Source organism: Seriola aureovittata, chromosome 12 (assembly GCF_021018895.1).
Source record: "Seriola aureovittata isolate HTS-2021-v1 ecotype China chromosome 12, ASM2101889v1, whole genome shotgun sequence".
NCBI classification, from domain to species: Eukaryota; Metazoa; Chordata; class Actinopteri; order Carangiformes; family Carangidae; genus Seriola; species Seriola aureovittata.
The window spans coordinates 7,269,607-7,293,892 of NC_079375.1; the positions used below are offsets into that span (position 1 = coordinate 7,269,607).

The 24,286-nt window shown below is 39.8% G+C and overlaps 1 protein-coding gene across 1 annotated transcript in view; it reads left to right on the forward strand.

The window, feature by feature from the left end:
* The window catches only part of ak5 (adenylate kinase 5), a 75,815-nt gene that overhangs the window by 8,809 nt on the left and 42,720 nt on the right, over positions 1-24,286 (forward strand). The window contains exons 5-7 of the mRNA XM_056392050.1: positions 3,669-3,782; positions 14,873-15,064; positions 23,609-23,699. Of these exons, the coding sequence (XP_056248025.1) occupies positions 3,669-3,782; positions 14,873-15,064; positions 23,609-23,699 (397 nt within the window). The remainder of the gene's footprint in view (positions 1-3,668; positions 3,783-14,872; positions 15,065-23,608; positions 23,700-24,286) is intronic.

Here is a 24,286-nt window from a genome sequence, read left to right on the forward strand (position 1 = left end):
AAAAGTTCAGGAAAAAGCTTGTAAATGAACCTTGAGTTAAGAATATTTTACCGCAGATTTGTGTTTTGATGCAGGATGGAAGACAGTGCGTTGACTTGAGACCAAATTCCAAACTTAAAAATACAAGAAATGACCAAGAAATTAAGATGACTTTTTTTCACAACATCTATGTTTTTGCTTATCGTGTATCTTGCAGGTTTAATTTCCTGACAATAAGTAAATCATGAATGCACCCTTTTTATCTAAGTCTCAAATGTCATGTTTGAGTTATCTCACACACAACAAATAACATAACTCAAAATGACAATGAAATGTTGTGATGGATTTGAAATAATGGATGGCATATCTAATCCAAAGTTAATTTTCTCAGTCTACTAAAATGAACAGAAACTAGAGCTGCCATGAACAACAATAATAAACTTTATTTGTAGAGCACTTCATGCCAAAACAAAGGTCCAATCCAATCCACACAGATGCCCCATTTAATAAATAGGTTGAAGAGACTGATTATTGTTCTTAATAGAGACTTTAAAGAAATTCCTGGCAGCAAAAGGAAGGCAATTCCACCAGTTTAAAGTTTAGACAGAGGGAGGTTTAGTGTAGGTGTAGGTGATCTGAGGTTGAGTGTGTGGGCAGAAAAGGAGGGGGGGGGGTCTTTGGAGTCAGCACAGGAAGCATGATGCATTACTGATGCAGAGTAGTTCAAGGATGTAACATGGACACCCTGCCCCCTCAAGCTTCGTGACTGGCCAATAAGTGCCTACCTCACCGTTTATCATCCCTTCACTGGATGTCTGGCACGGCATTGCATCTCCCTTCTGGCCGTTCACCAGGAACCAGTGTGATAAACAGCAATGTAGGCCAAGCTGCAGACATATTTGATATGATAAAGTGACTTTGTGGCTGTTAGGCATTTAATTTCCTGCCATGAATAGTTTAGCAAAGCAGGTTATAATTTGGTTTCTTAATGATTTTGTATGTCATGGTGAGAGGATGAGGCATAATTTTCCCCTGACGATAGACTGGCCTGCGTAAATATTGTTTCAAGATGTACTGAGAGACATATTACTGATTCACAGCTTGTCTTTAGTTGGGCCATAGTTGTTTCCTATTTTTCTTACTTTAAGAGTTCAGTTTTAAAGGAATAGTTTGACATTTTGGGAAATGCGCTTATTCTTCTTCTTGCTGAATAATAGATCAGACAAAAGATCGAGCTGTCAACTAAATACGAAGCTACAGCCAGGAGTTGGTTAGCTTAGCTCAGCATAGACTGGTAGACTGGCAACACGGAGAACCACATAGCATGGCCTGCAAAGAAAGATAATAACATAACCACCCATACGACCACAGCTTGTCATTTTTATACTTTGTTTCTTGTATGGATTAAAAACACAAGTACAACAAGAATTAGAGGTGCCTTTGGATAGAGCTAAGCTAGTTGTTTCCCACCCCCGTTTCCTTCTTTTTTGCTAAGATAGGGGGTAACCAGCTGCTGGCTCCAGCCTTATATTTAACTGACAGATATGAGAGGCGAATCAATCCTCCCATCTAATTCTTGGCATGAGAGCAAACACTCGTGGGGAAAAAAAAGAGTCATGCATTCATTTCCTCTTGTCGTCTGGAGTATGTGACTGTGTTCGACTGCGAAGCCATCTCAGTTCTGCAAATGATTCAAAATGCAACAAGCACACAGCATCACTTCACTGACCCTCAGCCAAACACCAAATCAACTTGAAGTTCTTGCTGTTTGTCTGTAACTCACTGCAGGTCATGTGACTCAGTATATTTCTGACCCTCTGTTCTCTCGGAAATCCCACAGGTCTTCTCGTAAGAGGCTCTTGGACGTTCGACAGTCTGGTCTAAAATTAACGACTTGTAGCACTTTTGCCTTTATATTCTCAGACTGTGGAAAAATCTCTCGTGTTAAGATGGATTCAGCAGGATTTTCAAAACCAGCTGGAGACCCTCATTCTAGATACTTCTAGTAGGGCCTATACAGTATATTATTCACTATGTACTTATTTCCACAAGGAATTAATGCACTTTACCATTTTCCACCAACAAAAACAAATTTATGAAATTTTGTTTGGGTTTCCAAAAGCAGCTATCTCCTTCGTGCAATATAGTGTGGGGCTTTCGCATCTGTCAACGTCACACAAAATCCCTCAGCTGGATTGGTCATTTCCAGTGTCGCCTCACCACAACTCAAAACCCTGACAGTTCATTCTTAACATCTAACCAAACAATCTCAAGTTTAAGGAGCTATAAGTTTTTGCTATTGCTACATTAGCATTAACAGCTGTTTACTTTAACGTTGCAAGTTCAGCATCAAACCTTATTCCTTTACTCACCAAGAACTGTCTCCAGCGGTGGAAAGCGATTCCACTGTTAACTCGCGTCTTCTCCTTAAATTAGCTGATGAATCTATAGACAATAACTGATAGTTGTAACCATATTTTCTTTCTGCCATTTTGTTTAGGCATCTAAACCTATATTGAGTCTGAAATGTACAGTGTGCTCTATGTATTGTGCGAGAAGCAGTTTACGGGTGCTAATATTACAATTGTGCAACACTACATAAGGAATGGATGAGGAACACATGTATGGGGAGTAGTGAACAAGGGAGAGATTTTGGATAGAGCTTTAATGAAGATTCTCTCCAGCTGCCTGTCTGCTGTATGATTGCTGGTATAGAATTATAGATAGATTGTTTGTATTGGCGTCAGAGATGATTGTCTGACCTGGCATTCCAGTGAGAGCTCAGACGTGACGCCACGAAGTGGATCAGAGGGCTTTTCTTAGATTAGCTTTTCTCATTTTATCATACACGCATACATTAATCTGTTCGATGAAATTGAGATTAGGTTTAATCTCTGCGTAGTCTGCCGGGCCACTGCTCACACTCTGTGGTTGGAGGCAAATTAAACGTCTGTTTTAGTCAGCGCTGGGCAGAACCACGGCCACAGATGTTATATTTAGATCAGGATATTGCTCATGTATCGCTGCCATATCGCATGATGCGTTCGACCTGCAGAAATACATGCGAACATGCTGACCTCCTGCAGCCATGATGACGTGAGCGATGCTGAAAGATGCTGGCAATCTCTGCCCTCAAGTGCTCTCAAGACAGTGGGTCTGCTGCATTCAAGAATATTAAAGTACAATTGGATAAACAGATGAATTATGTTATGTAATTCTCAAATGTGCTGTTTTCCATTCACCTTATTTATGATTCTAAATCAGCAACTCTATCAATTTTCAAGGGCTTTTAAATAATCCACAGCCTTGATTAATATACACTGGGAATTGCAACAACAACATTAAGAAAACGAATCTCCTCCTCCACGCTGTTACTGGAAATGCAAATTATAATTACAAATATAAACTTTTTTTTGCTTTATAATTAGTAGCTGAAATGCTGAAATGACACTAGCTCTGCACTGAGAAAACGTTTGGCATTTGAAATGGGGCAAAGGGAAGTTAAATGTGGGATTGGAAAGCTAGAAATCCAAGCATCTGGCTAATTGTTGATTTATTTGTATTGATCAAAAATCCAATGAACTCCCTGCAGATATGGTAATTGTTTGTTATTAAGCAGTAGAAATCTGAGGCGGCAAGTGATGATAATCATGAATCATGTTGCTGTTTTTCTTTTCTTCTTTTTCCAGGAAACCACAATAACTGAAATTAAGCAGAAGATTATGAAGATCCCAGATGCTAATGGTATCGTCATAGATGGGTTCCCTCGAGATGTCGGACAGGCCTTGTCCTTTGAAGACCAGGTGAGTTCCTATCAGGGATTGTCATACTTTCCAGATGCTACTCACATCCAATCATTTGAGAGGGGGAGTCACCACAGAACCACCACGTGAATCCATTCTGTAACTCGTCTCAGTGACAAACCCATCAACACTTCAGAGAGTTCTGCAAACGTGGAGAATAAAGGGAGCTTTTTAGTTGCTCATTGACAGTCTTCATATTTATGTCAGATTTTCTTTGAGTTCAAATTCAGTCCAAATTTAAACTCGACTGCAACATCTCTTTCTTAAGCACTATGATTTCCCTGGTTTACATGATGACAGTCACCATCAGTGTGTCATTTAAACAAATTCTTTGTTTGCATAGGGGGAAAATTGGATTGTGAACACATGATGGGAACACATCCCTCCCCATGTTGGAATACAGGATGTTTTTCTTTTGGCATCCAGACACGGCATCAGAGTCGCTGTTGTTTTGGTTTTTTGTGTGTGATGTAGACACAGCCAAAGTTCTTATCTGTGAGACCAACAGAGAGTTATTCAATTGGCGCCTGCCAGATGCCCAATATGTAAATGATTTGTTTGAACACCACACACTGGAGCTGTTATCTTTTCTGGTTTCACCTTCAGTAGCATGAGATCTAAGGATGACAGTGGTTGGGTGCTCCGTGGTTTGAGTCACATCACCAGGGTTTGATGTATTTGATATCAGAGGCTGCACGGTTCTCTGTAGGTCATTGTCAGGGCATTTAGACTCTTTGATGAATTATAAATACTTAATCAGTTGTATAAGATTATCTAAAAAAAGTTTTGTCACCAAATGAGCAATCTCCCAAGTGTAGCTAATTAACTAATGAGGATTTAATTATAAAAATAATTTTGCATCTGTTTTACATCAGAGGGTTGCATTTTTAATCGAAATTTGGATTTCCCTTTTTTGGGTGGGGAAATGTCAACTGTGATGACAGCTACTCTGCATACTTGATCATTTTTCAAAGTATAAACATGTCACATTTGTGCTTACACGCCTCTGGGTGGGTGTTTTCCATGGCAGCAGCTGACTGACATTTGAGAGCCGAAGTTGTTAGGAGACATACTGTCAACTGATTGGAGATCATCACCGCTGGCAATTTAAGCCATCTGTCCCTTAACTACATTTAACATTAGCTGTTGATGTTGCAACTATTTCCAACTACGTACACTAATAGAGTTTTATAACAGACATAACTTATAGTAGAGATGGCCTTAGTTCATTTCTAACCAGCGATTTGTTCATATGGGTCCCTTCAGAAAAGAACATGGCAGCAGGTTCTTCAGCCTGCTGTGGGTCCATTAGGAGTGTTAAAAAAATATATTTCATATCAGCACTGATGCTGAGTTTACACCCTTAATGTTAACAATTCCTTAAATCAGCATGTTTAAGCTATTCAATTGTGAAATGCTTGTTTTCCATTTCACTGCCACGTCAATACTCGTCAATACATACTAATGTCAATGTCAATACATAGCCTACTAATGTTCCTGAAATGCGAAGGCAGTGGCTCTGAGCAAGGACCCTGCCCTTTGACTGGCAGACTGCGGGTCAGTTCTGTTGTGAAGCATCTGCCAGACTAAAGTGTCCTTGAGCAAGACTAAAAATTGTCTGGCAGCGGCCACTCTGGTTGTTTTGACCTGTTTCCTGGGGATCCATTAAGTATTATCTGCCAGTTGTGTCAGAAAAGAAAAGACTCATAAAACACATTGAAAACACCAATGTGAATGGGAATAAGCAAAGTAAGTAAGATAGATGATAACGGATGCTCATACAGACATTACCGGATACCCAATTATAGTATATAGTTTATAGCAGTGTTTTTGTCTAAGCTGAAGCCCCCTAATGAAAATATATCCTTTACACTTGAGTGGCCAATTCTGTGACACAACGGTCGATTGCTTTTAGAGGGATTGATTTTCTTTATCACATTTTAACTCATTTAACATTTATCAACTATTAAATGAGCACTTCAATGACATTCATGGTAATTGGGGAATGGGTTGGGGTCCATCTGGGTCAGTTCAAATATAGACTTACTTTATAATCTGGTCATTTTAGCTGCATTACAAGGGACCAGAGGGATGGACATCAGAGTCTGAAGTCCCATTTGGACAGGGTTAATATTCCAAGAGGAGATTAAAAATTTGCTGTGCTCCAAAGTCACTAAACTCATTGTTGTAGCTGTTGCCAAATCACAATGCGCTCACTTTGTCAGCAACATTTCTATACTTCTGTAAGTTTTGCTATTGCTACATAGCCAGCGTTAGCAATAGTAGCTGTTTACTTACCAGTCTTGGCAAGAGCTTCAGCCATTGTCATTTACAATACAAGAGGTTATAATACATCCTCTGAGCAGCTTTACTTCTTCAGGGCAGCCTGAACGCTTCAGTGACTCGGTATCAGAAAGTAACAAAATGATCCGACCAAGCCGGGGCTAGCTAGTTAGCATGCTAATTAAAGTAGAAGAAGGGATAGAGATAGAAGCAAAACAAGATGGATGCTTGCCAAGAGTTTCAGCCATTGTTACATTTACAAGACAAGAGGTTGTAAAACCTTCTCTGAGCAGCACTACTTCTTCAGGGACACTAGGGACGTATCTGAAAGTGATGGCTCAGTCCAACTGGACTGGGGCTAGCTGGTTAGCATGCTAACTTCAGCACAATAAAAGAAGTTTTAGAGATAGAAGCAAAACAAAACTGTTCGTTCCCACTGCTGGATACAACTCTTGGTGAGTAAAGAAATGAAGTTTGATACAGAACTCAACGTCTCTTTTAGACTGTAAACAGCTGTTAATGCTAACATTGGCTATGTTGCAATAACAAAACTTAAAAATAGCTCCTTTAGCCTAAATAACTCACTGATAATAAGTTCCAGTAAGTGTAAAAAGTGAGTTTAGAAACTGAATTTAGTCTGTAAGGTGACTGTGTTGAAATGCCCACAAGCTCCGATCAAATAATTCGTTTTCAACATTAGATTAGAAAGGAGAGGTTCTGCTCACTCATTACACACCACTTCACTAAAGTTGCTTGACGTGGCTCGTTCAGTCACTGCAAAAGTGAACGTATCCATTGACAGGCCATGTATTTCTGTTAATATGTCACTTAAGGAAGCATTTAAGCAGAGCATGGATGTAAATATCAAGCACCATTATAGTCCACAAACTGCAGCTCCCCAGCGGCGCTGAATGGTGATTAAATGGGTGTTTGTGGGCTCCTGCAGAGGAAACCAGATGGGGCTCTTCTCAAGGTACCATTTAGTGAACGATGACATCAGGCTTTATCTTGTCATCTTTCTAGTTAACTCATGTGAATGGCTTGTTTATTTACGCAGCCAAGGCCAAACAGCTGGCTCTATAGTATCTGGCTGCTCCAGTTGGTTAAGTTAACAAACAGTGACTTTCTGTCTCTGGCATTATGTTTTGTATTCCTTCCTCACATTCAGTTACATGCTGGATATACAATGCAAATATATACAAGCATAAATGTAGATTTATATCTAAATAAAGCTCCTTCACTTGAATTTGAAAGTGTGTCCCAAATTTTGTATGTAATATACATAATATATAAAACTTTTGTATATAGAAGCACACACACACACATGCTAATGCATAGATAAAGTACAACCAAAAACTTTCTCACACACACACACACACACACACACACACATACACACAAAGACACGTAAAGAAGTAAAGAAACACACATATATACAAGTACATAATACACAACTAACATATTACACACAACTAAATAAACATGTAACATATGTGAACCTAACATTACACTGTAACAAGTGAGACTCAATATGAAAATGTTTTCAGATTTGCGTTGGGAATCTGCTCAGTGGTTGCAGTTAAGGTTTTGACTGTCCTGTTGACTTTGCATATTACATTTCATAAATCCTGCTGTGGATTAATGAGTCCGCTGCAGATATGATGGAGATTAGCATTAGCATTTTGTGATTTTGTTTTTCAACACAGATTTTTTTTTTTGACTGGTAAATGTATCTCAGAGGTTTTTTCCATCTAGATAGGTTCAACTCACTTTAACAAGCTGCAAAAAGTAAATATTACTCCGAAACTGAATTAAGAGCTTTACTGTCCTCTCTTGGAGAGAACTTCAAAGATATCTATTATATAGGTGGTTTAAAATTGTCGCCACAAAAGCTTTTGGTAGCCTCAGTACAAAAATGTAAACACTAAATATGAAAATCTCTAATGGATGGACGGATACATTAATACAGACCTGCTTTACCTTTTGTTTTTTGTTTGAATTTCTTTTAGGTCACAAATTAGCATTCATTTCGTCCATGTTTGTTTTTCTGATTAGAAAAGGTTATTTTCACTGAAACTTCCGTCCATGCCTGATTTATTGCACCGTAAACTGTTCCAGGCATTGTGTATAGATTCTCATCACACTGACCACTGTGGACAACTTATCCTCCCTCATGTCTTCATTATACTCTCTCGTCTCCCCGGTAATTGTACATTTTCTCCCTCTTTCTCTGAAGAGATCCGAGTCTCAGCGTAATGAGAGCTCATAATGTGCTTGCTGCTGTCTCCCGGTCCACCTCACCTGACAACGGATTCCACTCAGTACATTACAGCCCCTGTCTGGAAGCTGCCTCAGGAAACAAGACAAAGAAACGAGATGATATATATATAAAACTAACTCATGTACGGAGAGAGGGATTTCTAACCAGGCAATACCCACTCCATCAGCCCCCCTCCCCCCAAATTGCAAATTAACAAGCATTTTCACATCCAGGGGCACTAGAAGTCTCATAATTAAAATTTTATCCCATCTCTCATCTTATAATTTGGTAAATTACATTTCATAATAGATAATCACAGAAATTTGAATCAGCTGAATAGACTTTTTTTTTATTGTCACAATAGTATTTAAATTGCTGCAAAAAAAAAAACCAGACTACTAAAAAGGGTTGATGACAGGTTGCAAATGGGCCCCAGGGTTAGATAAGGGCCAGAGGAAGTTCAATGGAGATGAAATCATGTAGATAACACATGTATACAGTTGTGTTTATAATTGTGTCCAGGCAACCGCTCAGAAACAGCTCATACAGTCATTGATGATCGAACGGGAGCTGAGGACCACTTAGCCAGTGATGCACAGATGCCGCAGCCCCTGGGATTTACAATTGAATTAAGTGACAACTGGTTATTAAGGGGCTTTAGCTCAGCTCAGGAGCAAAGAGAGAAAATAATGGTGGTATGCTTTGACAAACAAGGGTGTTGATGATGAGGCCACTTGGCAGTGAGTGAGTCCAGATCCCAAATTGTCAGCCCCCAGTTCAACTAAAAACCTATATATAAAAAAATATATAAATAAACTAATGAAATAAAAACGAATTAACATTTGTCTAAACGTGTTCAGATTGATCCAGCTCCAATCAGCAGGACAAAAGCCATGTTGTCTACAACTGCTAATGTTAAATATGCAGAAGCTGTGTTACATAATCGAAGTGTAAGGTGTTGGGAAGAGATAGTTTTTAGTCATGCACAAGTAATGTACTGTGATTATACTGTATGTACTGATTTACTTCTCCTATCTAATCAAATAATTATATACAGAAAAGTCAAAGTACCAAAGAAGAGGTCCATTTAAACAAAATGTGTAGTTTTATCTGCAACCAATGATTATTTCACCTTTTGGTTCGTCTGACAAATACTGTGTTAAATAACCAATTAATCATTTGAAAATATCAGAAAATAGTGAAAAGTTGCCATCACAAGTTCCCTAATGTGACATTTTTGTCCCTAACAACCATTCAAAACCCAAAGATGTTTAGTTTCTCTGCCATATCAGACAGTGCTTGATCGTCTGTGTTGCTGCAAGACTCATCGCTGCGCCTACATCTGTGTGTCAGACTGAGTCACATCAAGCTGACATCAGCCTACCATTAAAATGGGCTGATTTGCAAACCATAACTTTACAGTTCCAGAGGAGGGTTGTAGAGACCTTGACAGGGCTAAATCTTGACTTTCTAAATGACTTGCAAACAGACTCTGTGCTGCTTCAAGCGTCAGACAGTACAGCTAATATTCTGAAAAGTTCAATACCTTATTTTAGATCCTATATTCCCCGGCACTGTGTGAGCTCAGGGGTGACCGAGTGATTCTCTGAGGACCCACAGTATCCATTTTCATTAGTCTCCACACACTCCATGCTGCTACTCTGCCCTTTACCACATCACAGCAGTCATTTCTGAGGCTGCTCCTGTGCGCCGCTGCAACCGTCCCGCTCCCCTTTATAGCCGCCCAGAGAGACCGTCCATCCCTTCATCCTCCCCTCGAGCCTTTTTGCAAACAGTCCTATTGAGTGTGGAGGTGTCTTTTTCTCTATTTATCCCTGTCAGTCTCCCTGTGTGAGTGTCCGAGTTCACGACACACACATATAGGATATATATATCAGTTTTGGTAGTCATCAATCAAGTCTTTTATCAAAGAAAAAAGACCAAACATGCATCAGTTCCTGCCTCAAACGTGAGGACTTGCTGCTTCTCTCTGTTTGATATCATTCAGTTGGACAAAACAAGTACGTTTCTCATCAGTTGTGAGGCAGTGCCAGTCGGACATTGATCAGTTTGATGAACGAATCTGTCACCTTGTCTCGTAAATAACGATCACGATGGTTTTGAAAAAGTGGCAAAAACAGAGCAGCAGCTGTTCTGCTGTGCGGCAGCGTGTTCGCTGTGTGTCGTTACTCTCCCTGCACATTCCCCTCAAACATCAGAGGGAAATTCAACATAACGCCCTGAGAAGAGTTTGAAATTAATTACTGCATATTGCAAGTGCACACGGCTTCATCCACCTCCTCCCGTGAGATTTCTGGAGGCTTAAGGGGAAGTTGAAAAGACAGTAATGTTATATAATTCTTCTTATACAAAGCTCCCCTGCTTTACCAGACCAAAAAAAAAAAAAAGCTTTCACCTCTTTCATTTCCTGTGAGGTTACACCGAGATATATATTCAGTGTGAATAAGCAGAAAAAAGTGTGAAGGTGACATTTACAGAATCTGTACAGGTTACAGATGAAGGCTAAGGCTCATCCTTTACTGTCTTCACGGATGAAAACCTGGGTTTCTTGTCACTTTGGGAGAGAAATCATGGCTCTCAGAAAACCCAGGTTGAACTTCGATAATCTTAATATTCATTAAAAAGGTGGATTAGTGGAGAATTTTTAATAAACTGTTTAAAGCCTAGAAAGTTGATTAGTTACACAAAAGAGAATAAATCAAGGACTGATTTGATAATCAGTGAATCATTTATGTCATTGTTTCAAGCAAACATGCAAAATATTGGATGTTTCCTGGTTTTCAAATATGAGGATTTTCTGCATTTCTTTGTCTTAAGTAATAGAAAACAGAGAATCTTAGGATTCTTGACTAGTGGTTGAAAGGTAGAAGCAATTTGAAGCTGTCAACTTGGGCTGTGCATAGGCTCCAGGAACGCATGGTGAAATGTATTGTGCACTGCTTTGGTTCTGTTCGTTTGGACAAGTAAAGATTAATACCACTCAAACCTCGCTGAGACATCTGAGTATGGAAGTCTGTTGTCCTCCATTAGAACGGCGGGATGGCAGCTCGAGAGGAAACGGCTGGGCTTATGGAGACAGATTGAAACGTCTGATAGTCAGCAGCTCCACATACTTAAGAGAGCCGAACAGGACGAAATTAACCAACTGCAAACAGTGCTCTGGATTGATGTTCACATTCAGCTCTTTCTTCATGTACCAACCTTAACTGGTATGAACCCCCGGAGAAGGTCAGTCTATAACGATTAGCTCCACTTTGAATAGCTGGAATCAGATTTGGTTTTAAACGACCTCTTATCTAATACGAGGCCTGGTTCACCAAAGTAATTAAAAAACTTGGTAAAAACCTGGTCCAAAAGGTTTTTACCCAGTGGTTTCAACCAAGCAAAAATAAACAGTATGAATGTGTCAGACAAATTCCTCAAATGTGAAAAACTGCTCAAAAGCAAGCAGGCTATATTTTGCATGTGGGAGTATCAGTATTCTGTATGTAAGGTTTTGCCTTATCAAGGATGTTGACTTTCCTCTGAAGCACAACAGGAAGCCACATTTTCTGAATTTCAGTACTTGAATCTCTGCCATCAGTTTATTTCTCAGCTTCTTTTTTATTTCCTTCCTTTTGATCGAGAGCGTTTAGCAGAACGTGCACAGCGCTTGGCACAGCGATCAGGTCAACATCTCAACATCTGCCTGCTTACGCGCCTTATTTAGGACTGTGAGTGTGAACTGCCAGCATCGTTTTAAATACAGTAGATGCGTCTTTACTCGCTGATGTGCAGATGGTAAATTTCTGAAGACACTCCTGATTCTCATTAGCAGTAACTGTGGGGTCTGAAATCTGAGAAAAAAAAAATTAAAAAAACAACGATACAAGTGTGGTTACTATGGAAACGTAAACTTTGATTTACAAAGACTGACTGGAAGACTGTTGCCGGAGTGGCATGCGCCTGAATAAACAACACCGTCGGAGCTATTTTTGGCTCTGGCAGAGCACCAGATCAAACGCAGACTCAGGAGTGTTCATCATGTGCATTTCATCTAACACAGGAGGCAAAACAAACGGCAGAGTATGGGTAGTAATAAACCACTTTCTAGGCTTTTTATGGAGGAAAGTCCCTGCTGGTGGTGGGATGGGTGAGCAGATGTCAGGTCCAAGATGAGGAGATTATTTAACGCTCTGACCTCTTTATAAAACTGGAGGCCAGAACCATAGAAACCAAGTTACTTCATTTCAATGTTTGCATTAGATAGATAACAGTATCCTACACTGAACTTTAAATACCCAGCGCACATACGTCAGTCTGTTTGGTTTACATACTCGTTGGTTACTAAGGAATGTCTTTGTGTATTGGACTTTGTGAAATAGAAGCGGTCAAGCTCATTGGAGTGTCATAAATTAAATATCTATTACTTAGATCAGTCAGTGCTGTTGCTGACAGCCTGACCTTTTCCCTTGAACCGAAATAGTTCATTGTTTATTTGCCCTCCATTATATCTTGGTAACAGGTGCTGTAGGCCTGTCGTAATCATTTCATCATCTCCTGATTGTAGTAATTTTAGCAGAACAATATCATTTTCCTCACAGCTTGATGTTGATGTGTCCGAGGAAGCCGGAATTCGTTTTAGCTAATCCTTCCCTACTTACACTATCACTGGTTACCGGTTATATTTCTACACACGTTCACGCTCTTAATGCTGCTTCTATTACTGAATTATCATAGGTTCATGTGTGGAATTACACTGATAGATGTCTCTATTAGTTTGTCAACCCCATTTTTTTCAGTGGAGGTAGGTCAAATAACAGAAACACCTCACTGTATCATGCAATTCAGTTTAACAGCACCGTGAACTATATTCTCCAAGGTGATCATGAAGCTGAATCAACACCTCGACAGAAACTCAACAGTGCAATCTTCATGGTGGGAGGATTATTGCAGGATTGTTGCATTAGACTGCATTATGTTTAGCTAGGTGTACCTAATAAACTGGCAGCTGAGTGTAAATCAGAGCTACACAATTTCTACTATGTATTGTTGGTTCTGTACATTCATTTAGCTGTATGTATATATATATATATTGATATTATATATAATGGTTAGATGAAGCAATAAAGGTGAATCTTTTTTTTCCAGCTGTGTCAGTGCAGTGCAGGTCTTACGGTGGTTATTTGCCACATATAATTTGTTGTTACTCTTTATCAAAACAAGGTTCACTACATAATAAAATGCTTTAATTGCATATTAAGTTCTGGAAATAGATTAAAGCTGCACTAATCAGTATTTGTATAACAACAATAGATATAATTGCTATATGTAATGTGAAAGGCTCTCATAGTTACAAACAATCAAAAAAATTGATCTCTTCAGTCCGCAGTTCCCCTTCACTCTACAGAGCATTTTAGCATTTTGGTTTTGCAAAGCACAACTTGCAGCACAATAAGCAGCTGCAGCACAAACAGACAGATTAGACAGGACAAATAGGACGATGGACAGGAAAATTAACGTGAATGTCGCTCTGCTTTTGCTGGACGTGTAAATAGGAACCTGTTTCCTAAGATGTTCACCATGTCAACTTTGTAAAGTGATGATGTCAGTGTTGTGTTTTGTCCCCTAGTAGCCAAAATAATCAAGTAGTGCTGCTTTAAGCATCTCTCCTCATTCACTATTTCAAATCACTTTTAAGCTTCATTGGTTCAGAACTGCTGCAGGACAAGCTTTAAAATTAACATTTGCGCAGCAGAACAGGTGAAACAGAAAAAACAAATAAACCAGAGAAGAATTATTTATATGCAGAGTGATCAGTTTTCTGGTTGGCAACAAAGAGTAATAAGTAATCACATCATTATTCACACAAACGGATGAAATGGGGGAATGGGCTTTCTCTTCACGTCTGATCTCGAAATAGAAAGCTGTCGTCACAGTTATGGGACAAAGCTGCGCGTGTGATCGCACTTTAAAAGTCATTTTCTGTTACGAAATGATTTTTTTTTTTTTTAAATACTTTCATGTCGTCGTCTGCGGTCTCGTTTCTCTTCTGTTTGTCTAACGCAGCGAGCCGGGGCAAAAACAAAGAAAAGCTGTGTGCGGGGCAGATAATGATGTTCTCGTCTCCTGTCGGGAGAGCACAGTGTCATCCTGTCCGCCTCACAATCACACCTGTATTAAAGCTGCATCATCAGAGGAGCAGCTGCAGGCTATTTCAAGGCTTCAATCTAAAATCTTCATGGCACTGATTCAATCCAGTGAAATTCAGGCGGGGGACTTGCTCTAAAATTAATTTAAAAAAAAAAAGGAAATAAAGAAAAGATATTCAATATTTTCAGACTTTCCTGAGAGCAAAGCGTTTATTCTTCTGTGAATTGAAGTGTTGACATTTTGACCTGAGTGCACATAATTTAAAGTTGAGACTACGCCTGCGCTGGTGCCCTGGTTTGGTGGAGTTTCCTCTGGGTCAGGTCAAAATGGAAATCGCGTATGAATGAGAGATTTGAGCTAAAACTTTTCACACGTCTTTTCTCCCTATCTTTAGATCTGCACTCCTGACCTGGTGCTGTTCCTGGCCTGCACCAACCACCGCTTGAAGGAGAGGCTGCAGAAGCGAGCCGAGCAGCAGGGACGACCCGACGACAACCCCAAGGCCATTGACCGGCGCCTGACCAACTTCAAGCAAAACACCATCCCTCTGGTCAAATACTTCCAGGAGCGCGGCCTTATCGTGACGGTAAGGCTGGTGGAATATTGTCTGTATATTTGTGTGTGTATGTTTACATAACACACGCATGTCTTTGAAAGCAATCAAATATGTGTGTGCGTGATTTACATCTCGGTGCCAACACAGGAAGTAGAGCGAGGCAAGGCAGGAAGGAAAGGGTGCGGAGGTCGGGTTTGTGGATGAGTGTGAAGAACATCTGACTTTTATGCCAGAGACAGGAGATAGACTCACGTCACACCACCACCACTGATGCCACACTCACTCATCATGTGTCGGCAGTCTTATTACAAAACTCCAGATAGAATGACGAACTTCACAAATTATTTGCCAACAAAACACTATTGATTTGAACACTGAGAGAACAAACTGAAAGTTTGTTTGGATATATACTTTCAGGTATGTGCATAATCATTATGTTAACATAGCCAAAGATATGCCTCATGATTATTAACACACACACACACACACACACACACAAGAAAGCAGAAAGTCATCAATCTTCCCAAACTGATTCTGTTTAGCTGCCGATTCTTTTGCAAGATGAGGGGCAGACTGTTGCTGTTAATTGGAGACCGCTGGGATCTTCACCAGACTGTGCGCTTTGGTGCGGAGGGGGCATCGAGTTGCCCGTGGTGTGTGTTAGGCAGGTGCTAATAGAGCTATTGACTCCTGCAGCCAACAGGAAGCGGCTGCCCACACTGCTAGTGGGAGTCTTATTGATCTGTCTGAGTCTCAGCGCTGCGTCGTCTTCCTCGCAGCGGAGGGAATACTGAATAACCGCCCCACTGTATCACTGTGAGACGCAGATTTTGTTTTCATTGTTTTAGATCGTTGTCTCTTTAAATCAAATACACAGGCTCATCTCCAGAGTAGCTCGCATTAACTTTGGAAAGAAAGAAAATGTAACCAGATGTACTCCAAGGAGTCTGAGCCTGCAGTTTTTGAGGATAAGTGATGCTGGGACTCCAGACTCATTGGATTGAAATCCTGTGTCTGTATTCTTATTGCAAAAAGCACATTTTCTCCTGTGGGATTTCTTTTCCAATATCTTTTAGAATCTTTTTTCTTTTTTTTTTATATAATCTGCTTGTTGGATGATTGCCTGACTGTCTCTTTCCTCCTGCTCTCGTGTTTTGTCACAGTTCACAATTCTGTATACATGTTTGCCATGTTCCTGCTTAGCCTGTTAAGGTTTCCAAGAGCCTGTACCAGCGAGCAATAAGCCCGTTTGTCAGAGGGTTCATACCGTCGCACACCTACAGGCTGTTTGTTTCAAATTCAACTAATCCACATGTCTTTGGGCTGCGGGTGGAAAGCAGAGCAGACCTGGGGAGCGTGTCTCCGCACGATTTCATGAATACACTAGAATCCTGCTTCTTGCCACCTCACCTGTGTGTGGTATGTTGTTGTGGTCCAGCCTTGGTGATGTTAATCTATGTCACTCATCTAGGAACAAAAAAAAAAAACATCCATTTGCTGATTTCGGTTGTGATTTCGACCACTTTCCTCTATCTGCTTTTACAGGAGGTTTCCTGTATCTTCAAGACTGACATTTAATGTTGTGTATCGCAGCACTATTGTGGTAGTGACTGAAGTTTGTCAGGAGCACCGAGTGTCGAAAACGGTCAAGTATCAAAAGTGGGCAGCAAAAAGCTTCCTCACATTTGTACTCTTCTTTATTTTTCATCAGCTTCTGATTTAGGCTAATTTCTGGTGTGTTCAGACAACAGAGTGGCAACTAACAATTATTCTCAGTATTGATTTGTCATGAACAGCATTTCCTTGATTAATCAGGTGATTGTTTGGACCATAAAATGTCAGAAAATAGCAAAAAAAAAAAAAAAAGAAAAGGTCCATCATAAGATGTTATCTCCAAATGTCACTATTAGTCTGAGCAACGGCCCAAAATCAGAGAGATATTCACTTTACTATCACAGGAGACGAAGGAAACCAGAAAATATTCACAGTTTAGGATCTGAAACTAGACTGAATCTATTTTCATAGTGTTTCATAGTCTTTTGTTCTTCTTTAATGTTGGAAGCAATGTACAAACAAAGTGTATTACCAGATCTGCGTGGGTACTGTATACATTAGGTGTCTCAATTACACTATTTAATCTTGGCTGTTCACAGAAAAATATTTATTCCCTTGTGGTTAAGTAAGAAATCTGTCATTTTCACAGTTTGTTTGTTGTTGGTGGCGACTGTGTGCGCTCCCGCAGACACTTCACAGCCTCTCTCACTGAGAGAATAGATATAGATATATTCACACTCTAAAGCATGGTTATTATGATTTTATATTATTACCCAGCAGCCCTCTGTGTCAGCCAGAATAATGAAAAACAATCCACCTCAGCATGAAGCTACAGTAAACATCTGTGAGGTGAAGCCACAGACAATGGTGCCCCCTTTTTTTTAATCAAAGCACTTTAGACTATCTTTGCTAAGAAAAGCTCCAGACAGAAAATTCTAATAATAAACTTTCTATATATATATATATATATATATATATATATATATATAGATAGATAGATAGAGAGAGAGAGAGAGAGAGAGAGAGAGAGAGAGAGAGAACCTATGCCAACAAAGGATACAAAGCACTTTACAGCAGAAATACACTGAGAAACAATACAAGTAAAATACGCGAATGAAAATAAGTTGAGCAGAATTGTCTATAAATGGGATAAAAGACTGCAGCTTTGTAGATGTCAGGTGTCGTGAATTACTTTATAAACTGTAAAACTAATTCTAACACGTTTAGACCGCCAGTACAGGACAGTTAAAGTAACATGATCCCATTTCTTAATTCTAGTTCAAAGCCCTTTTTGACTAAGACAAGAAAAGAGAAGCGTTTAGTGTCTTTAAAATGAGGGCGGCTCTAATCTTCCTCAACAGACGAGCAGCGATAGAATGATTAAAAGGGAAGTTGACATGCAGTGTCGCAGGTTTTTGGTATGGGATTTAACTGAACTTGTAACTTCCTGTTCAGACAGAGTTGAGTTGAACTGAGAAAAAAGTTATTTGCTGTTCAGTGAATTTAAATCCAGTGCGCAGTCTGGAGGTGAGCGCACAAGGTTAGAAAGACTCATCAGGTAGCTGTGAGTCATCAGCATAACAATGAAAAGAGACACCAAGATGGCGACTACTGACGCCGTTAGGTTAAAAGAGGAGCTGTCAAAGCAGGTTTGCCTTCTAAAGCGGGTTTTCTGCAGTTATGGTGAAATGATTTTGCATGTATCACCGAGCAGTGGCATGTCATGTAGTTACAGTGTACTGTAGTTATATCGTTTGTTCATGACCAAAGAAACACTTGTTTTAACCCAAATGACGAGATAACCAAAAACCTAACCAAGCCATGATCATCATTATAGTAACCATGGTGACGAAGTGTACGCCACTCTCAGTATAGTCCACGGCTGTGTCTGAAATCACTCACTGTATAGTCCACTCTATAGTGAGTTTGCCATTTTGTAGTGCTGTCTGACTGTATAGTGAGTATTATTATACCCTACATAGTGGACTCACAGTATCCCACAATGAAAAGTAGTGTACAACCGATGGTCACTAACCAAGCAACATATAACCGAAAATGACCTAAGTGTCCAAAAGTTTTTTTCATTTTACAGATGAGCTCACTAAATAGTAAATTTCTGCAGCCTGCTACTTGTTGTAACTCTCTCCACATCCCCCATTCCCCATGGAGTCAACTTAATTAAGACACACTGACTAAATGATTCTGAAGTACTGTGTTTCTTGTAAATGAAGGCACGTTGTGCTGTAAAACTGTCTCAAGCCAAATTCCCCACAAGCTCATGTGGGCATTTTATCATTCTCAACACTAAGTATTTGTAATTTGGTGAATTGTGGACATGACATCACCCGTATGGGCTTATCGTGGATATGCATTTAAATATTGAATAAACAATGATAGATTGTGTCCTTATCATAACACATGAAGCGAGCCATGCGACACACTGTTGAGAAAGCCTTTGTTCCGAGGCTGGATTTTAAGTTATTAGTACAGATGTCAATGGGATTTTGAATGAAGCTTTCTGACATATGGAACAGAACCTGGAAGTTCCAGTTGACTCTAATGTAGTTTACGGCTGATATAACATCATAGGTCAGTATAGCTGTAAATAATGACACCTGACATATTTCATCTGCCATAAATTACAGGTAAAAACATTTAAATCTCTTACACCAACCGAAATCCCTCACAGGTAAACTGACTGCAGCTTTGCAGTTTGGCATTTGACATTTTTTATTTTTTATTTTTTGTAAAAACACCTGGGGTCTAACCAATTTCCTTTCCCTACACCTGTGATTTGAACATTTTGAGAGCTGATCGATGGATTGCACCCCCACCCCTCTCTGTGAATTGCTGTCGCCACTCTCTTTGTGGGCCTCAGCGTCAACATTCAGTAACAGGGAGTCTCAGACAAACAGTGTCACTCCCCCTTCACTCTCAGTGTGTCTCTTGCTTGTCAAATCATCCCAATCAAAGGCCGGCAGAGCGTGACGCGCTATTAAAAAAAAACCAACCGCATGACAGTTGATGTACGTGCTGAACACTTGGGCGGTTCTCATCATCAAACATCAGACAGACAACGTTAGAGACCAGCTGGTGAACACAGTGAAGCATACTTTATTCCGCTTTCTTTCAGTTGTATTGTTCCGTTGTCTTATCGCCAATTATCTACTTTCTGATTAACTAAAATAAAACACAAATAATGTTTGTAAAATTTGTGCACAGTATTACATTTCAGTCTGATCCAAGCACAAGAACATATTTTTTTTGATTGAATAACTTTCCCCCTTGTTCTTCAGTAGTTATCCCAAGAGAGGGACTCGATACTCTTGACTAATGAATGCAATAACCTCTGAGGCTTAATTGCTTTTGCTCTGCAGAAGGCTTTTGTGTGAGAGTGATCCTTTCATTTTAAATGTCAGGTTCAATATGGGAAGACATAACTCTATAAAAGAACAACTGCAGTGACTCATTACTCCACATCGTCAACCCTGAATAGGAATGACTGAATTGTCAATACATACGTCTACAAGTCTATTAATTCTTGATGTTTCACTGAATGAAATCATCTCGCTTCTGTCACTGTGAGGACGTTGTCACCTCTGAGCTGCTCAGCGGTTTCATTTTTGAGCTCTTGTCAGTTTTCAGTAATTCTCTGCGTGCGATTCAAATGTTGACATTTAGATTTTCATGTCAAAAGTGATGACGATGTTCAAATGAAGGCCTGTTTTTTTTTGTTTTGCTTTTTTTCATCTATGCTGACTCAACTTATCAAAAACACAAAAACACACACACCTCCACGATAAACCCTAAGCGGAAATTGCAGGGAGGAGCAACTGTAATTAAGTTTTTGCTGAGTGAGTTCAGCTCCAGCTTCGGTCCCACGTGCCGCTTGATGCCACACAGATACAAACAAGAGACTCTCTGGGTCTCTTGTCTCTAAGTTCATTATTCCCAAAATATATATGAGATGCAGGCATCGTAACTAATCAGTAAAAGTATGAACAGCAGTCCTCATGTTGAAAAAAAAAATGTCTCTCGCTTTGAAGAGATGGCCTTTCATTTCTACTGAATCTTTAGATTCATTTGGATCCATATCATGTTTCTGTCTGTTTATATCTCTTCTGTTTTCTCTGTGTTCTTCACAAGAGAGTGACAACTTTGAGCAACTTTGAGCTTCACATAACTTGAAAGAAAACTGGAAGGTTTTTATTGTTGAAGTGTGCAGGGAGAATCAATTTCCCAAATTCCTTCAGCTCAAACTCTTGTAGAACTTCACATGAACTCACTCAGATGATCAAACAGATTACACTGGATGGACAAAATATTCTCTTGAAAAGAGTTGCAACCTCTGTTGCAGAGCACTAATGGAGCTGCTGCATTATCCCGTTTCAAAAGCTTAAGACTCCCTTTCTGATTCATGTGTTTCCTTTAATCTGCTTCTCCTTCTCGGGGATCTTTGAGATAATGGATGAGGGCTTTTCATTCACTTCAGCGCAAAGAGAAAAAGACATTTTAGGATTTTTTCAAAATCCAAATCCCCAATGGATGAATCTGAAAATGCTTCATTCACATTAAAGAAATGGCAGGAATGGAATATAATATTCAAAATCATGTTTTCTTTAGTGGTTAAAATAGACTGTAGCTGGACGTAGCTTCTGTGATGTCACCCACAGGTTTCTGAGGAGCGGTACTGAAGCTCAGAGTGGGACGTTCTGCCATCATCATCTTGCCAGTACCTGACTCCGCCGAACTCCCGGCTAATCCAAAAATGGGCAAAGAGGAGGGGCTTGTGTTGAGCCAAGACTTCAGTGCATGCCGGCTTGTGACAGGCATAGGCTCTCCCTCCTGTCACTCAAAGCGGCACGACCTCAATTATGCAGAACTTTAAGCCTTAATAACATTTAAACAAGTGAGTTATATAAAAATTCACCCAGTTCAGTTGTTATGAAGGAGGAAATTAGCCAAACCAAAACCGTTTTCTGTACCAGGCTGTAAACATGTTTATTTCTGCTGTAAATTTGGACATTTTAACATGGGAGTCTATGGGGATTGACTCGCTTAAGCAGCCATTCGAAGAAGTGTTGGCTGTGTTGGCTTCATTTTTCTGCCTCGGAAGTTGCCGCTTGGTGTATAGTCGCCTGAAACTAAGAATCCTTGTGTTTTCGCTAGCTTAGAAAGAGCGAGTGTTTCCTCTTCCACTGAGCCCGCCATGTTGGATCACCATGTTTCTACAGTAGCCAAGAATAGACAAACCAAACACTGGCTCTACAGAGGGCTTCTCTCATTTTTACACTCACCACAACACGCCACTAAATCCTGCACAGTGGTGCTTTAAAATGCTCCCGTTTTAGCGTGGATGAGGAAAAGTTAGCTTTTGCAAAATGATGACGTAAGCCTGATCAGATCCGGGTGCAAGCTGTATATGAAGACAACTTTCTATTGCCTCTACCTCTCTGTGAACATCCCCACACAGTTATTTCAGCTCTGCCTTCTATAGATTACATTTCACTAATGTTGATGTTTATTTTGTTGTTTGCCATTTTGTGAAAAAATGAGATTTAAAACCTTATTTTCTAGTGTGGACACAGCGTCTTCAGATTTAGCTGGGCTTAGTGTGGATACAGCATTAGTCATGATTATTAGCAGACGCATGAACTTTGCTGCGAGGGAAGTTGATATTGAGGATACTGAACTGACATTGAGTCATTCAGACGAAGGTAGAGCTTTCCCATCCGTCCTTGAAAAATGACACTCTCTCGTGCAGCGTCCTGTAAGAATAAATGGCCTTCACAGAGCCTCTCTGTTGGACTAGGAACACATTTAGGTTAGAAAGACACTACAGACACTTTTTCTGCTCTTGATGCCAGACATGGTGAGATGTGACGGTGAGATGTGACGGTGAGATGTGAGTACCCTGAGTACCCTGATGGGTTTTTTGAATGCCACACTCCCCAGGGAATCCTCAGTTTGATCCCGTTCACTGCTTTTCTGCAGGTGTACTCGCACGGCTCTCGAGGGCCCGGGGGACCGGCCTCTTTTTTTTAGGTTGTTTCCATGGAAACCCCAGGAGGAAGTTCATGTTGTGGGTTATCCTTATCTTACATTTGTTTGACCTCCACTCGCACCGCTGACATCCGTTCGTTTATTTATTTAGCTTACTGCTGAGAATCACACACCTGAAACTGAGAACAATTACACCCAGTCTGTTTACTTTTAGCCGTTTTTGCGTGCACACATGAGAACAGAAGGACGACACAGAGCAGATCAGGGAGGAGGAGTCTGCTTCTACTTCATTCACAAAGCAGATTCTTCATGGCCAATTTGCCAATACTGTACGTGCGAAGGGAGGCAGCCGACCGCCGAATAATCTAACGGAGACCAACTGACAGAGGGAGAGGCTAATTAAAGTGTTATTAAAGCTTCTGCTGTGTGTTGAATACAAAATAACCCAAGTGTGTAGCTTCCAGGGCCTGAGCTCATTTCTTATGTTTGATCTTATAATGAGTCTCATTCTGGATGTCACAGCAGCTTAACTCCGACCGAGCATGTCCGTTTTACTTCTGATCTTGTGGGTTAAGGTCATGACTTTTGTGTAGCGTTTGTCTGCAAACTATATCACCTTTTTAAAGATATTACTCAGATTTCCCAGGGAAAAAAGCATAGACGCATCCACATTCTGGGAAAGTGGACCCCCACTGTGTATAATATCAAGATATATGGACAGCCTTTGTGATGGATACGTATTTACATATATATACAATATAAGCATACATACATAAACATACATATTTGTATGGGCTAGACATATATGTCAGTATATAACATAGGTTTCATTTATAATTTTTATGCGTATGTTTTTGATTTTATATGTACATATATATCATACATGGAAATTCAATATATGTACATATATTACATTTGTGCATGAAATCAAAAGTTTGGATGAGATGTCTGAGTTTCGTGTACTTAAAGAAATGGATGGAGGATCATGTTAAAATGTTTTTTCTCTATTCCTTTCAGTTGGATGCTGACCGAGATGAGGAGGAGGTCTTCTGCGACATCAGCATGACTTTGGACAACAAGCTGTTTCCCTCCAAAGAGCCTGCAGCCGGTGAGATGAACTCTTATTTTATAAAACAGTAACAGACCCTTCAAGAGACATTTTAAGGCAAAACACATTTTTTTAAAAAACAGCTTCCAACAGTTTCCAGGCAAAGTTGTAAGTTGGAGCTTCAACAATTAGTGGATTGATTATAGGTTTTTGATAATCAAATAACTGTGTAAATGTGCAGATTTTATGCTTTTCTTTGTCGTGTGTGACAATAAACTGAATATGTTTCGGTTTTGAACTGTTGGTCATACATAACAAGCAGTTTGAAGATGTCACCTTGACACCCTGTTAGAAATTTTAATAGGCATTTTATTGATAAATAATATCAATTAATTGAGAAAACAGATTAGTTAATAATGAAAATAATCATGAGTTGAAGCCCTGCTGTTGGAAGTTAAACAGAAAAACACTGACAGTAAACAATTTGCAGATGTGTTTCTCATTATGTTGATGACACGACTAATTCAGGCTGTAATATTATCCAGTGTAAGTGCAGTTGTATATGACTGTCATCTGTAAACACTGCTGTTTATTTTGTAGTACTGCAAATAGTTATTAAAGAGTATTTCCATTTTATGACACGTTAT